This window comes from Abramis brama, assembly GCF_963993115.1.
Source record: "Abramis brama genome assembly, chromosome: 8".
NCBI classification, from domain to species: domain Eukaryota; kingdom Metazoa; phylum Chordata; class Actinopteri; order Cypriniformes; family Leuciscidae; genus Abramis; species Abramis brama.
Window position 1 is genome coordinate 18,249,344 of NC_139970.1, and position 16,485 is coordinate 18,265,828.

General features: G+C 36.2%; 3 protein-coding genes and 1 long non-coding RNA gene across 6 annotated transcripts; 2 read left to right on the plus strand and 2 right to left on the minus strand.

Annotated features, from left to right (window-relative positions):
* Positions 1–1,053: 1,053 nt before the first annotated feature.
* Positions 1,054–4,607, plus strand: LOC311088922 (cell surface glycoprotein CD200 receptor 1). Of its 3 annotated transcripts, none has more exons than XM_084123302.1 (5): positions 1,054–1,354; positions 1,912–1,965; positions 2,343–2,645; positions 2,923–3,204; positions 4,333–4,607. In XM_084123302.1, the coding sequence occupies exons 1-5, from the start codon at positions 1,285–1,287 to the stop codon at positions 4,401–4,403; spliced, it is 780 nt and encodes a 259-aa protein (XP_083979428.1). In that variant the 5' UTR covers positions 1,054–1,284; the 3' UTR covers positions 4,404–4,607. The 3 variants fall into 3 exon arrangements, with proteins under 3 accessions (XP_083979428.1, XP_083979429.1, XP_083979430.1); XM_084123303.1 differs by having other exon boundaries at positions 1,084–1,354; positions 1,865–1,965; XM_084123304.1 differs by having other exon boundaries at positions 1,097–1,354; positions 1,831–1,965.
* LOC311088924 lies at positions 1,970–8,495 on the minus strand. Its single transcript, XR_014607585.1, has 2 exons — positions 8,064–8,495; positions 1,970–3,161 (listed from the first exon to the last, which is right to left on the minus strand). It is a non-coding gene; the product is annotated as an uncharacterized lncRNA (long non-coding RNA).
* Positions 8,085–10,328, plus strand: ing1 (inhibitor of growth family, member 1; the record flags this gene model as incomplete). The annotated part of the gene is made up of 2 exons (XM_084123301.1): positions 8,085–8,226; positions 9,243–10,328. 2 exons carry the CDS (start codon positions 8,085–8,087, stop codon positions 10,028–10,030), a joined length of 930 nt encoding a protein of 309 aa, XP_083979427.1. The 3' UTR covers positions 10,031–10,328.
* Positions 10,329–10,838: 510 nt separating this feature from the next.
* ube2al (ubiquitin conjugating enzyme E2 A, like) lies at positions 10,839–16,187 on the minus strand. The gene is made up of 6 exons (XM_084123305.1): positions 16,016–16,187; positions 15,522–15,602; positions 14,477–14,502; positions 14,266–14,355; positions 12,352–12,440; positions 10,839–11,980 (listed from the first exon to the last, which is right to left on the minus strand). Exons 1-6 carry the CDS (start codon positions 16,057–16,059, stop codon positions 11,852–11,854), a joined length of 459 nt encoding a protein of 152 aa, XP_083979431.1. The 5' UTR covers positions 16,060–16,187; the 3' UTR covers positions 10,839–11,851.
* Between the last annotated feature and the right edge of the window lie 298 nt (positions 16,188–16,485).

Below are 16,485 nucleotides of genomic sequence, written 5' to 3' on the forward strand. Positions count from 1 at the left end.
GCGCGGATACAGTGTCTTCACTCGGATGTGCGATTCAATCTACCACCGTTGCGGAGACTCTCTATATCACAAAACAAAATACACACAAACGTGTCCCTGCTTGATATATAACCACTGATAAACAAATTTGGTTTCGATGAGGAAAAAAAAAAACACACGAGTGCAGATTAGAACCCAGAACCTCTGACACACTTGGGAACAGTTCTACCACTAGACCACAAGTACATAAGCTATATTCGCGGATCTATGGATTTATTCACGTGAAAATTATCGGCACTAACAATATATATTAGTAGATCTCATTATATGACAAATTAAACCCAATGTACTATTGAAATTGATTTCAGGACATCGTAATGTTATTTTTTCCGAAAAATTTTATTGTACACATATACTGTACATATATCTTAGCATTGTATAGCAACCTCCTCCCCCCACACCTGTCTCACCCACTTTTTAAAACAAAATTACACCACTGGTTGGAGACGTGTGTTCGGTTGCTCGAGTTTTTTCGGTTGCTCGAGTTGTTTTCCAACTGTACGTTGGTTAGGAATGAAATGGCTAGAATTTATTCACACTTCTACTATTGAATCCAACGTATTATCAGCGCTCGGATTCACTTCCATGGTGCTGTCAAGTACGACTTGCAGTCTGTGAGGTAAACTAAACGCTATTGGCTATTTGAAAAAGGGGGAGGAGCCATTCAATATATCCCGCCTTAGCTTCCTGTTTCACTGGAAATTACGTGAACGCATCATACAAAGCTGCGTTCCAAGGCACTTCAGTGGGCCTTTAAAGATGGGACGCAAATGAGGTACATTTTTAGTGCCATTGCAAAGGCTGATAAAATTTGCAAAGTGATCGTAAATTTGGTGTTTGCTTTTCATTATGGATAAATTGATGTGAAAAAAGGTAATTAAAAGTATTCAAGCAATGTTCAAAACATTTGAAAAATGATTAAGTCTGAAACTGCACTTTAAATTGATCAAAAGAGCATTTTCATCTTTCTTTCATCTTCTTGGTCACTATACTCTCATTGTTCTGCCAGCTATTGTAGATGACAACAAAATTAACACATCACACACTGCTAATCTGCACTTTGAAGATGCTCTCACATGACTGCCGTGGTTAACAAGACAGGATGTGAGAGAAGATTATGAAATGATAATTAAAAACAGTGTACAATAGCTTCACTGCTGAAGGAAACAAAAAGACGAACTCAGACAAGGGAAAGAGCACATTCAAAGGTGAGTGAAAAGGGAGTCTGACCAGAGATCTGAAGCGATGGCGAACAGCTGGATATTGACGGTGGTCTTCCTCCTAAGCATCTTTGGACCAGGAAGCCACACACGAGGTGAGTTTAAATTTGTAATATGGTTACAATTACATCTCTTAATAAATGGTTCGGCCTTTCTTCGTATTATAACATAAAATGTTTGCAGATGCCACTTATATTTTACTGATATTTTATGGAATGAGATTCACACATTTCTATGTGTGGCTAAAGTGCCCAAACACTGTATTTGTTTCATGGCGAAAATCATGGCCTTGTTTAAATCTGTAACAAAAATAGTGTCAAATAAATTGTTGTGGATAAATTTTGTGGATAAACGAGTGTACCGGACAGTAACTGTTGATCAGGGAAAATCTGCTTTTATATTCCACTTTTAAGCTTCTTTGATTTAATGGAGCTCAAAATGGTTGTACGGAAGAATGAGGAATCTGTTATTTCATGTGCATGTGATGGATTTGTGTTTGAAATATGACAAATGTATGTAATAAAAGCTTCTTCTTAACCTTTAATGTCCCACATTTACATTTGTGTAACAGGAATACTCACTTGAGTGAATGATTCTGTTTCCAGCGCTCACATTAACTGGTTACTAACATGCTGTGCACTAACTGTCCTAGGACAACAAGACATTGTATCACAACCTAATCAAGATGCTGAAAAAAAAATGACAGGTCAGACAATATACACTTTTATTTATTTAAAGCTGTATTGTCCATGAATAGATACAAGATAGAAAATAAAAGGAAAAACCAAAAAAAGAATGGTCAGTGAATGGAGGAGATTGACCTCGCGAAAACATTTAAAACCAGTCTGGCTTGGCAGGGAAATATAGGTTTTGTGTATAAAAAAAAATAAAAAAAGCAAAATACATTGTAATACCCATTTTTTTTGTATTTGAAATATATTTTAATAATTTACCTCAACGTGTCAAAAGCAGATCACATTTATTTATATATTTATTTATTTTAGTTTGATTAAACAAACAATTTACTTTAGTCCAATATTTAATCTAATTTAAATACAATTTATAGTATTTTTTTTCTTTCAGATTTCAAAGAGCAGATGTTTGTGGCGGGCAGCAATGTGACTTTATGGTGCGCCAATAATGTCACTGATGTCAAATGGAATGAATTCATTTTTATTGTGTGGAACATCAGAATGCAGGGCAGAAAATGTTATCTTGGTTTGTCACCCAAACTGGACGACACTTGTAATGATGGAAAGAGGCTGTACAAAACTTCAAAAGGAGTTTCATTATTCATTCCCAAGATTTCAATGGAAGATGAAGGATCTTACTCTTGTGATTTATCAACAAAAGAAGGAAGCAGAGCTATAAATGTCTCTGTAAGCGGTGAGTTCAATTTCAAATTATTGTAACACTATTGTAAAAACTGTGAACATTTTAAAATGCAGGTTAGGTGTAATTCCACTAACTGATCACTAACAACTGATGTTATTAACTATCATTCAGTGATAGACTATCTCTCTGTTTCATTGTAGTCATCATGAACCAGTGAAGAATTCAATTTGTTGTACAAAAAATTGTATTTAGAGTTAGCAATGAAGACAACAATATATAATGATGATATCATAACGATATTCAAATTAAAAAGTTCTATGTTTTTAAGTGACCCGCCTGGAAACGTATCTGGTCAGTGATAATGGTCAGAGGATTGCTGTCTGTAAGGCCACATATAAAGAGACGGCACCCACTCTTCACTGGGAACCTGCCTTGAACTTTCCCTTCAAAAACGCTTCTGGCAAGAAGGCTGACAGATTTTTTATTGAGAATCGAGTAAATCTTCCTGATGATGTGACCATCATTGACCTCAGCTGTGTGGCCTCGTACCCCTCTGTGTCCGGCTCTCTGCAACAGAAGAGCACACTGCATATTAGGCCTACAACATCAGGTGAATGCAATGTATTTGAAAAGGAATTTACAATCGTTTTGCTACAAGCACATTTACAGTGCATGTAGAAAGTATTCACACCCCTTAATACTGTTATCATTTTGTTATGTTGCAGCCTTATGTTAAAATGCTTTTTTTTATTTCTTTTTTTATCACAATCTACACTCCAAGCCCCATAATTACAAAGCAAATACGATCCTCGGACCGTCGGTAGACAGACATTTTCAGTTCTTGCTATGCCAATATGAAGTGTGGAGTAACTATATAATGAAGGACCTTTTTTGCAACAAGATTTGCACATAGATTTGGGGATTTTCTGCAATTTTCCTCCGCAGATCCTCGGACCGTCGGTAGACAGACATTTTCAGTTCTATGAAGTGTGGAGTGTAGATATTTGTAGAAAATAATTTTAATTGAACATATTTAGCATAACGCAGCAACATAAAATGTGAAAAGTTTTCAGGGGTCTGGATACTTTCTAAATGCACTGCAGCACTATCTAGGGTTACTACATTAAAGCTTAAGGTCTCCAGGCTGATTAGCCGCCAGTGAGAGGAAACCACTGAATGACAGGAGAGGGAATGAATGTCCTTATCAAGCAGTGGCACTGGGCAGCTCCAAGACCATAAAAAGTCAAAATCATGTTGATTAACTGCTCGTCACCATAAGCGGAGACAGCGCTCTAACGGCTTCTCATTCTTCGTCTCTGGTTTCACTATATACACGGGCTCTCACACACACATACAATATACACACCCCGCGTAACAGCATGCCAGGATATTCTTCATCTAAAGTTTATCAACAACAGTGAATCTGAATAAGGAACTGTATGGCTGTATCACTGACAAATGTCTGATCACATGGTGCGTGCAAGTAGTCACTGTTTCTCAGACTATGCAATCTAGTTACATAAATAGTCTGTCTGAATGCTTATGTGTTGTACATTGACTAGTAGGAACATGTGGAGAGGGAGAGCCTGCAATGGCAAACAAGGATACATTCAAGAGTTACATAAGTGTGACTGCACAGATATTCACCTATTAATGAATTGGTTAATGGAAATCTTAAGTTTTGTACAGGGAGTTTTTCCACATCTAAATTGTGTTCTCTACTTCTGGGGTCGTACAGGAACACAATTTTGTCTCAGAATGAAGGAAGAAACACCAACCCAAGGCGAGATGAAGAAACACGGAGGATAAACAGGAAGTGGGTGGCAAAAGCAGGCACGATAAGAAAGTGAATTGGAGGAAGGTGTTTATCTGAGAACCGCTGACTTTACATTTTAATATAGAGCATCTGAAAAAGTACAGCAGAAGCACCAAAGAGGCCATTAAAAAAAATGTCATTTATGGTCTTATTTTATGTTTACTTTTGTCTTGAATAAACATGCAATTACATTTTTATTTGGTCTTCGAGTCAACAGTATTTATTAGTAATATAGTCCAACATTTTGCTTGTGCTGTCATTCTTCAATATAAATGCCATGCCATTTGATATTTTGTTATATAATGTCAAGATATTTAAGTGTAGTTTAAATGCTTTTGGGTCAATTGTAAAGCTAGCAGTAATTTGAAGTCTCACAAATGTCCACAAATCCTTTTTTAATGAAATTAAAGTAACAGATGCATAAAACACAATGTTCCACAAAAAGAAAGAAAGAAAAAAAGGAAATCTGGGTCTCCTATTTCCCTTTATTTATGGTAATCTGAAGTGATTTAATTATTTACACTTAAGCAATAAATTCCAGAGCCATTATGTCTGTGTGTTTGAGAGAGAGAGAGAGAGAGAGAGAGAGAGAGAGAGAGAGAGAGAGAGAGTTTTGAGTTTTTCACAACAACTTTTATTTCTCAGAGCTTCACATTGTAATTGTTACATTCTAATCACATTCTTGTCACATATCATTATTTCTTCCGTACCCTAATACTTATTGCAATACCAAATCAAAAAACAATATTCCATCCACAACTGTGCAAATAGCTTCATTGTGTCCCCACCTTTGCAAAAAACCTTCATAATCATTAACCAACTTATACAACTTAAAATCAATCAGAACCCAACTTTTCACCAAATTTTTAAAAACAGTCTCAACTTTCTGAGAGAGAGAGAGAGAGAGAGAGAGAGAGAGAGAGAGAGAGAGAGAGGCTCAGCACCATCGGCACTTATTTGACTTGTATTGATGAACTTATTGATGAAGTCATTCGCCGTTCCTAACCTTTCTAACCCCCACCCATTACCAAATACCTGAAAACCAATTCAGATGACTCTAAACCATGAGCCTAATTACATATTACCCAACAGAACTGAATTGACTGTGGAATGACACTTAAAATGAGCTACAGGTGACTGTAATCTAGGACAATGCGACTCTATGAAGGGCCATGTGATTCATCAAAGACAAGCCTAGGTTTGTTTATACTGTAAGGGCCTGAACAATGAGTTAACGTCATGGGAAATCTGGAGTCGTTAATTCTCGGCAGCTTCCTCAAGAAAATAAATAGACAGGAGCAAACATTCTGAAATCCTTTTACAGCATGTTATGGTAAATATTAAGATTTAACAAAGATATTACAAATAATTAAGATTAAGAGCTTGCACAATAAGATAAAGTACTGAACTATAAAGTTGTGACTTGACTATATGTATCAGGAAATGTATGCTGATTCGTGGGATCTGAACATTTGACAGAAAAACAAAATCTAAGAATACTAATGAAATTGTATTTCTGTATTAATTAAAAAGTGAAAAGTATGACTATTCATAAAAAAATAACAACAAAATATTACCATCAGAGAGTCTGTAAATCCACGCCTCCTTCAAAAAAACCCAAACGTGGTTACAAAGACATGGTTACGGCCTTGCCTGAGACTTCCGCAGAAGATCTATGCACATGTTTTAATATTTAGACCACTTCTATTGATTGCTATCACCATGTGAAGAGAGTTTCAACCAGTATAACAAAAAATCTTACCCTACTTTTAACTGAGGTTGGAACCCTTGTCTTTTAGCTTTAAGAGCTAAAAAAAATATTAATTTAGACTTTTTTTGTCACCCTGTTGACAACACATTTCAAAACATTTCCCCTGATTACCGCACCACCATCTAAATGAGGGAAAAGCCTTCAAAAGAATGTGCTCTTTATATTTAGGTATTTAAATGGTCATTAGCCCGTAGCTTGCGAGCGTCTTCTCAACACCCTGATTCTTGACATTAAGTTCATGTGGAAAGTAACCTAATTTGGTCGAAACTCTGAATCCTCCATTGACACTGAAATGCGTAAGAGGAGATTTTTTTACAACACCACTCGGGTCAGAGTCTGTAAGACTAGAAGACAGCTGCGCTGGCCTCTGGAGAACTTCATACACATTTTCCCCTCTCACCATGACATTTCAGTCATCTGACATTCTTACTGCTAATAATACAGATGTACAAAGGACTTTTACAGTTTTTAAAGGTCATTCTCACCACTGTAAAAAATGTAGGATAACTCTTTTGGATTTCTCTTCAGGGTTGTAATGGGAACAAGGATACACTCAAGAGAAAATAATATCTAGATGATGTTCCAGTAAACAACAGAGTTGAGGACAAACAACATTTCAGAGTCTCATTGCCTTAACATAAGTGACCCCTGCAGGGCATTCATGGTGTTATAAGAATGCAACTACCCTTTTAACCTTTCAGCACAAGATTTAAATGATCCAAGTATCTAAAGAATATTTAGACGGGACAAAATTCAAGATGTCTGAGTGAGATATTAAAATAATACATAGAAAACTACAGGCATTCACAGGTGTTTAGATTGACTGACAGTACTCTGAATGTAATAGGCTATTCTGTAATGATATTAAATATCTTACAAACTTGATAATGAAGCTAAAATATCAGAATAACAAGAAGGGAGAAACACACACACACACACACGTACGTTGGTATATGTGGTTTACAAGGACTCTCAATAAGCCGAATGGATTTTATACACATACAAACTATATTTTCTACACTAACCCAAACCCTACCCATCACAGTAAACTTTATAGTTTAAGAGACACTTAATACTAATGCAGTTATTGTCAAATAAAGGTTGGATTAAAGCACTTAATTAATGACATTTTCTCATTTTCTGTGACCTAATCAAGTGAGAACTATTTTCGGTTAATTGTTAACAAACATGATCTAACTCTTTACATATGAGCAAATTAAACAATAATAATAATTTGGTTATTTACAGTGACAATGAATGAAGTCCTCAGTATTTGTATATAGTCTATTAATATATTAACAATGTAGAGACTTCAATATATAAACTATGAATTAACTATAAACTAATAGTTTGCAAAATGATTTGCAAGTAATTTATTACAGTATACTTACTACATTATTATTGATTTTCTTTGTATTTTAATTCACGTTTTTATTTATTCACTTGTAGCCTACATTTGTTGTAAATCCTTTTTTTCCCTCTAGACTTTTATACAGTTCCCATTTCAAACTCAACTAAAACCCAAGCCTAAAACTAACATAGACATGTCGGTCACTCATCTAACATTACCGTTGCGTCGAAGTCTTGCCATTAAACGCCACCAAGCGTCGTTACGCGAAACTACTGTTATTCTGCGTTAAAGGTTTTGCTCATGAATATTAATTAGATTCCGTGCCTTGACACCCCTTTGGAAGGTTACGGAGTAACGTCAGCGTAAGGTAATTTATATTCATGAGCTCAGTCTCCGCCATAGAAGCGTCACTGGTCCTGCACAAATCAATACAACACGTACATGAGTAACTTTTCTCAGCTTCCCAGACTTTTAATTCTTTAGACTAGGATAAAATAATTAATAAAAACGTATTTCTATTGCTCTACCAACCTCTTAAATGCGTGTGAAAAGATGCTGAACCCTTCTTCAAACGGCGAGTCGTCTCATGTTGTGGTGAAATATGTTGAGGAGTATCTGGAGCTGGTCGAGTCTTTGCCGCTGGACCTACAGAGATGTGTGTCTCTCATGAAGGAAATAGACGCCAGATATCAAGGTGAGACTATACGGACACTCGCACTCGTGTAAGAAGAAAACACTGCATTGTTTGAGCAACGGGTGTTAGATGTCACACTTAGCTGGCTAGCGGCTAACGGTTAGCACGTGAAACTCGCAGGTCCCCCCCCCCCCAATTGAGAGGTTAAATCTACAAAGTTGGTTAAATATGTATGGTTAATGTATTAGTAATTTATAACTCAATTTTGTAGCGACTTCTATGAAATCGCTACCTATCCTGTTCGGATGGAGTGTGAAGTCGAGGGGTCTGGCAGATTCTAGAGCGCCACTAAACTTCCTGTCTAAATTTATGTAGCTTGAAATCACAGTTATGTGCTAGTGTTGCGTAAATACTATATAGTCTTTGAAATATCATAAAGACTGCACATATACACATGAATGGTCAGCGGCTGTGTCAACCGAATGTAAAATGTCGACGCTACAGGAAAAAAAAAACGTTGTTTTTTCATGCACTGGTCAGTTTACACTTAATTTATTTGCATCTGTTAATTTCAATTACAATACAAATTGTTAAAGGCCGTTTTCTCAAAATGAGTTTTTTCATTAAGTACCAATTCAGAAATCTCCACCTCAGTAGCACTTACATATGGCGAACTTCACAGTTTTATTCCTATTTATATTGTTTTTATAAAGGGCTTTGCTCATTTATTATTTATATAACATTTTATTCCTAAAACATGATGGCAAAGATACTAAATTAATTAAATCCCTTCTGTTAAAAACATTTGTCTCTAGTATGTCAAAAAAACAAATAACCTGACTTTAAAGAAAGTTCAGATGCCAAATGTATGCAAATGAGTGCATATTTAATTAAACAACGCTGCATTTGCCTGGCAATTACTCATTACGCTCTCAATCAAGTTATAATCTTTTCTCCTGGTTAAATAAAGGTTAAAAAAAACAAAAAAGTGCATAGATTGACATACAGTATTAGTAAACATTGTGCCAGTATTATATTTTTTTTTTTACACGGATCCTTGGTTATTTATCTTGCAGAGATCCTCAATGAATTGGACGAGGCTTATGAAAAGCACAGACATGAATCAGACCCTGTGCAGAGGCGGCGTCTCCTTCACTGCATCCAACGCTCTTTGATCCGCACAGAAGAACTCGGTGACGAAAAGATCCAGATCGCAGGCCAAATGGTGGAAATGGTGGAGAATCGCAGCCGGCAGCTTGAGTGGCAGGGAGAGATTTTCCAGGCCTCCCAGGACTCTCCGGAGAGCACCGTGTCGGTGGGAAGCACCCCCAGTGCCGTAGCAACCGTTACTATGACACCACTTTCTGCTGCGATGCTGTCGGCCAGTAAGCCGTCTGTGGACCGGAGACGAGACGAGACCCCGACTTCAGGTGACAAATCCGGTGGAAAGCGTTCACGCAGGCAGAAAAACGGTTCCGAGAACCGGGAAAACTCCAGTTACACCATGGAGCAAAGCGAGGAGGTTGCTTCAGGCACGCCAAAAGAGAAGAAGGCCAAGACGTCATCCACGTCTTCAAAGAAGAAGAAGAGGTCTAAAAGCAAGCAGGACAGGGAGCCGTCGCCGACAGACCTGCCGATCGATCCCAATGAACCCACGTACTGCCTGTGCGAGCAAGTGTCTTTTGGAGAGATGATCGGGTGTGATAATGAAGAATGCACTATTGAATGGTTTCACTTCTCATGCGTTGGCCTGTACCACAAGCCCAAAGGAAAATGGTACTGTCCGAAGTGCAGAGGAGACAATGAGAAGACAATGGACAAAGCGTTAGAAAGGTCGAAAAAAGACCGATCGTACAACAGGTAGTGACACGCGAACCTGGTTGCCATGTAATGTTTTTCTATTCAGGAGTTCAGTACCCAGTTTTGAGATGTTACAAACTAGAGTTGGTCATCAGTTAGTAAATGTATATCTTTTAGGGATATATTTGAGATAGGGTTCACTTGTCAGCTACTTAGTTATAAACGTTCTACAGTATTGGAAGTATCCTCTTCATCCAGCCACAAGTATAGTGCATTTTTGTAAAAATCATTTTCAACTATCGGTTTTGTATTTATGCTTTGCATAACTGTATATATGTTCATTAAAAAAATAATAAACCATGCTTCTTGTAGTGTTGTTTTATGGTTTATTAAAAAAAAGTAAGTGTCTTTAGCTCTTCCGTGTTGCACGGTCCACTTTGCATGATCTCGGTTTCTTACGATAATTGTGCGACCGTTTTAAAAAAATTTTTTTTACAGTCTATGGTTTCAACTAACTTTGTGTATTAGATCTGAAAATTGTTATTAAATGGAAAGATGAAAGGCTCTGTTTTAGTAAATTGAAAAGACTACAGCTATTATGACAGACTAAAGTACAATAACTAACGATGATGATATAGTTCCAAAAATCGTTCTAAATATAAAAGAATAGCAGTCCTCAGCACAAAACTATATCGCCACAGAGAAACAATATCGTTGGAATCACTTTTTTTTTTACAACTGATGAATGTTAAAAGCTTATAACAAACAAGGTGTAAACACTAATAAAGTTAATGTTATAGGTATGTTTTGTAGTTAGCATTCTCGGTGTGAACACTGAACAGGCCTTAAGAAATTATGCATTACTCACAAAGGTAGTTTCACCTTTTATTTAAGTAGCCTATTTACAAGTGCTGGAAAATGAGACTGCCAACCAGTGCAAAATCTGTACACAAAATGTTGTATATACAAGAGATTAGTAGAGGAAAGGACACACTCGGCCATTCATGCATGTAACAGGGAGTACATCTGCAGAGATTGAGGGCTTGAAGACATTATTTGCAGAGACCTGAAGACATTATTTGACTTGATTGATTGGACTTGTGATGCAAGCCATGACCAGTAAACGACTGCAGTTAACGTATATCTCAATAGTATTTTAAAGGATATTTGTGACATTTTTGAGTAATTCCAGCAAAATCTCATTTTTTTTCAACTAGTAAATATATATTTTATACTCCACATATTGCCATTTTCTGTCAACATATTTTGACCATTTATATAAACCCTCACATCTGTCTACCAACATCGTATGTGTTTTCAGTGCGTACTAGAGATTCTTACCACTCTTGTGGTAACATGCCAACCCTCCTCTGGCAGAGCCAAGAAGAGTCGTGACTAAATCAGCATAACCAATCCAGAAAGAAATGGAAGCAAAACAGAAATTAAAAGGACACTTTTAACGGCATGATATTAAAATTGACAATGAAGCACCAAGAACATTTTCATCAACACTACTATGACTTAGATTTATGTGTATCCAGATTAGAACGCCTTGATTGAATCATCCACAATGTGTTTTTCTTTAGAGATGCAAATGCATTTTGCAAAAATTGACAATTACTGCATGTTCATGCCGGATGCAAAATTAGTCGAGCCTTATACACCACAGGGGTATTTCCCCTTTCAGTGATCCTAATGCGGGCTGAAAATCAGTCCAGGCCAAGATGTGGGAGAGAAATAAAACGAAACAAAAGAAAAATCACAATCTTGCATGAGTAAAGTGCATAAAAACTTAAAAACGGAGATTAGAAAACCTATCCTCCAACAACAGAGCCAAACAAAAGGAAAACAAAGTTTCAGTGAGAACATTGGTTTGTGAATGTGGTCAACTGTCCCTCCAGCTCTGCTCTACAATCGCTGACACCCGTTTCTCATATTCACGTTTATTTTCTTGATACAGTTGTGCTGCCTGGCTGTTTGCGGGGCTGTTGGGATTGGGCTCATCTAGAAGCGACTGTAAAGAAAGAGAAATCAAATTTTAGGCCTCAAAGGTATAGTTTCCAGTTACCAACATCCCAAGTCTAGTAAAGCTTTATATATTTACACAAAAACATTTTTTTATACATATGTATAACTATATAATGTTTTACATTACCTTGTCAGTAAAAAAAAACAATAAATGAAAAAAAACAAATTAACGCTTTTAAAGGGTGTTTCTAATAGAACAACTGAAGGAGTGACGGCAAATTTGACATCTTTCTCTCTTCTGACCAACGTAATCAATCTCAATATTTTTCAGATTTAATAATGTCCAAATGCAACAGAAAGCTGTTTTTTGTTTTTTTTTAGTATAAAAGGACTATAAAACAAAGTTAATTAACACACCTGAATTGATGTCAGAATAGAAGAAACATCATAAGTTGGACTCCAACGATTCTGAAGAATATCTAGGCAGATACTGCCATCAGCATACACTGAGAAAAACAGCAAGAGGAAAGTTAGAGCAACATATTCCCTATATTCACAGTCAATAAATAAATAAAATAGAAAATTCAAATTTATTTTTTTTAATTTATTTTTTAAATGGTAAAATAACTTTCAGAATGCTTCCAAAACATATTAACAACGCTTCCTAATACTGTACAGAAAATATGACCGCAGTAACTGATAATGGCTTTGAAAATATTGAAAGTGTAAATACTAGGGCTGGGTATTGACAAATTTCACAATTCAGTTCAGTTTCACTTCACAAGCTTGCAATTTGATTCCGATTCAATTAGAATTAATATTGATTACTGGCAAATTTTCTTGAGGAAAAAAATAAATCTCAACTAATGCCGTGTAAACTATATGGGGAGTCGGTTGGTACTAAATACAGTAGGCATGTCGGAAAGTTGTACTATATCTTTTAACATACCTTCTGATGTCATTTATATTAATTTAATTTCTTAAAGGCCCACTGAATTATTTTCACAGCATTATTTAATGTGTTGACGTATCCTCCACTGAAACAGGAAGACAGGGCGGGACATATCGTACAGCTCCTCCCATTTTTAAAAACAGCCAATAGCGTTTCATTTATATCACAGCTCGGCCAGAGCCGTTGAGCTCAGTAAAGCCGCATTTGACAGCCACTGTCTAATAGATTCCCCTTTTAGATTTAATATGAAACTGATACTAAAGCAAAACAGTGAACTTAGTCATGCTGAGGATGTGTAGTTTATGTTGGTGAATGGCACCAGTTTTTTTTCTCTTCTACTCGTCAGTGCTGTTTGAAATGCTGAGTCTGTCTAACCGTTTCTCCTCCTAATCTCCTCCATATCGCTTAAATGGGACGTTTTGTGGTCTGCGCAGACTCACGCATGAGATCCGCTCTGTGCTTTTGTGTCTCTGGACTGAAGCAGTGTGCGTACTGTGTGCGTGCTGCGGTGGATCACGTGACCCTAACGTGAAACCAGACTTCATTTGCCCCAATGGAAATCATATTTACACTGTCTGAATCGTTCCCTGTCCCCTATATAGTGCACTATGTGGCATTCACCATGTTGAAAACAGTAATTGTGAGAACAACTGACTAATTTCAGCTTATAGATATCAGTATGGCTAACATATTCATACTTAAACATTTTTTTAAAAGAAAAATATATAAAAACAAAAACAAATTTTGATTTCATGGAGACTTCAAATATACACTGAGGGGGATAAACCATAATGAGCTATATTCTATATATTATATAGGCGTAACATATAGCCTATTAAGTGCAGAAGCGCCTATACACTGGGTTTCGGTTCATTTCAATTTGAAATCTGAAACGTTGTTTCATATCAAAAGTAAAGTTCAAAAGTTATAGTGATTTATTAGATGGGAGGCATGATACAATGTTTTGTTCATTCATCATTTGACAGCATAGACTTAAATATAAATTCTTGTGATTTAAGAATCCATATCGGTTCATAAAAACGAGAATAGATTAAAATAGTGAAATCGATTTTTTTTTTTACCCAGCCCTAGTAAATACAGTCATAAATGTATATTATTGACCAAGAAATGCATATGCATTAATACACTTTTTTATATTTTTGCTGAATTGGTTTATTACTAAAATAATTTATCATCAAAACATTTTATTATTATATACGTTATGTGCAGAACTTTGTAAATGAGGGACTAAATAAATTCTACAGGAGCAGATTCTGTGTGGGAATGTCCTTAATCTTGAGTAGACTTTAGACAGCGCTGGGGCTTAGATTGTCTTTGACAAGGCTTCTAATTTGAGACAAACAGGAAGCACCACTCACCATTAGGATGAAACATCTTTGAGACAAACCGCACAGTTGGGGGCTTGTTTGGATATTCCTCTGTGAACTCAACTGTGAGTTTGAAGGTACCTTGTGTGCAGAGCAGAAACAACATTGCATCTTTAATCAGTGAAAGACAAATACAGCTAATTTTCTTTACACATGCAATTGACCACACGTGATGTGTCTAGGTCAGCAGGCAGACACTTACCATCTTCAAAAGGTGTTCCCTCTGGACTGCATGTAAAAACATGAGAAACAATAATCAGGTCAAAGGCAGGAGGAAACTGACATGAAACATTTGTGCCACTAAAAGTACAGCATGTTGACCACGATATCAAATAACAACAATGCACATATGAACCAGATTTACTCTTGTCAAGCCCTCAAACTCAAAGGAGTAATATGCACACAATAAAATATTGTAGAAAAAAGGACAACAATGTAAAAATAAATAAAATAAAGTGTTTATTTTCCCAAACTAATTTTCAAAAGTTTGGGGTCGGTAAGATTAAGCTTTTTTTTTTTTTCTCTCTTAGTACGCTCACTAAAGCTCCATATTATTTGATAAAAAAAATAAATAATACAATTAAGACAGTAATATTGTAAATATTACAATTTGTGCAACTGTTTGCCGCTTTGATATATTTTAAAATAATTAAAAATCATTCTAACATGCTGATATTTCTCAGTATTATCAATGTTGAAAACAGTTGTGCTGATTAAGATTTTGCAGAATTCTGTGATGCATTTTTTTTCAGGATTCTTTTAGGCCAACAGACACTTCTTCAGGTCAGTGTGTTACACCTGTCGGAGCTTGTTTTTGCCAATAGCACATGCTGAATTAGTATGTCTGAGAAGGGATGTGCAGTAAGTAATCTGGTGACGGTCTGCATCTGTCAGTCCAGTCTGAATTGACCTTTTGATGAATAGGAAGTTCAAAAGAACAGCATTTCTTTAACAGAAATCTCTTTTTTTTTAAACATTATAAATATCTTAATGTCCACTTTTGATCAATTTAACGAGTCTTTCCTAAATGAAAATATTCATTCTTTCAAAAAACAAAAAAAAAACAAAACCATTCTCACTGACCCCAAGCTTTATTTAACAGGGAGTTGCATCATTTTTAAACATAACATTTACAGGCCTGAAAATGTCCATTTTAAAATTCTCTCATATTTTCCATGATCGTGGGAAGCCTGTTAGCCTGTTTGGCTCAGCCTTCACTCGATCAGCTTGATTTGCTCTCTTCTTACCCGAATATAACTGCATTCCACACCATGATGTTGTTCTCGGATGGAGCTCCACTAACGCCGGCTGGAGGATCCTCCTGGAGCCTGTGCGGAACCAACATAGATTTCAGTGCCTCAATCACGTTAATTTATTAAAAACCTGTGATATTACTCGACAAAGTGAGGCTTCTGTTTACTTTATAAACATTACTAGTTTAAAAATATTACTAGTCTAAAAAATATAATCACACTCAGACAAGTCAAGCTTGAATAACTTCTCTAACCGGCTTACACTAGCTAGCTAATAAGCTAAGATAAACGTGGAGTTTCTGTGAACCCTCACAATGTAAACAGACAATGTGATACTACCGACAAACTCACATCAATAAGAACAACATTAAATGTCGTGTTTTTAATCGTTTATTTTACGTTTAATAATCGCCTACCGAGCTGAGTGTTATGAAGCTAACTAGCTAGCCAGCTAATCCAAACAGATCTATCATTTTACAGCTACTCACCGCTTAAAATCTCGCATGAGTCGCCTTCTAGCTGGAGTAGACATCTTTAACTACACTAAAAGCGTCAGGGATTATTTCTAGAGCCCTACTAACAAATCCTAATGTTACAGTATATATGTCACAACAACAGTGATGATTAATATTCCTTTCTGAGTACAAGACGTCTTTTCACGAGACACGATTATACCACCTGTCCAACACAGGGGGATGTTTGCGACTGAAAATATAGAATCATCATACAATATGCATATTAATCAATTTTGTGTTTTGTTTTTAGAGACGCAATGATAGAAATATCACTAATCGTTTTAAGTATTTATGGGTTAAGAGAAAGCAATAAGATAATCTGCCTGAAATGTTCATCTCAGACTACGAAAATGGCAGAGTTTCCCCTATTTTTCTAATAGTTGGTACGGTCTTAGTCGGAGGAACAGCCTCGATGACGTTTCTGTAGGAGGAATGAGGTCAAT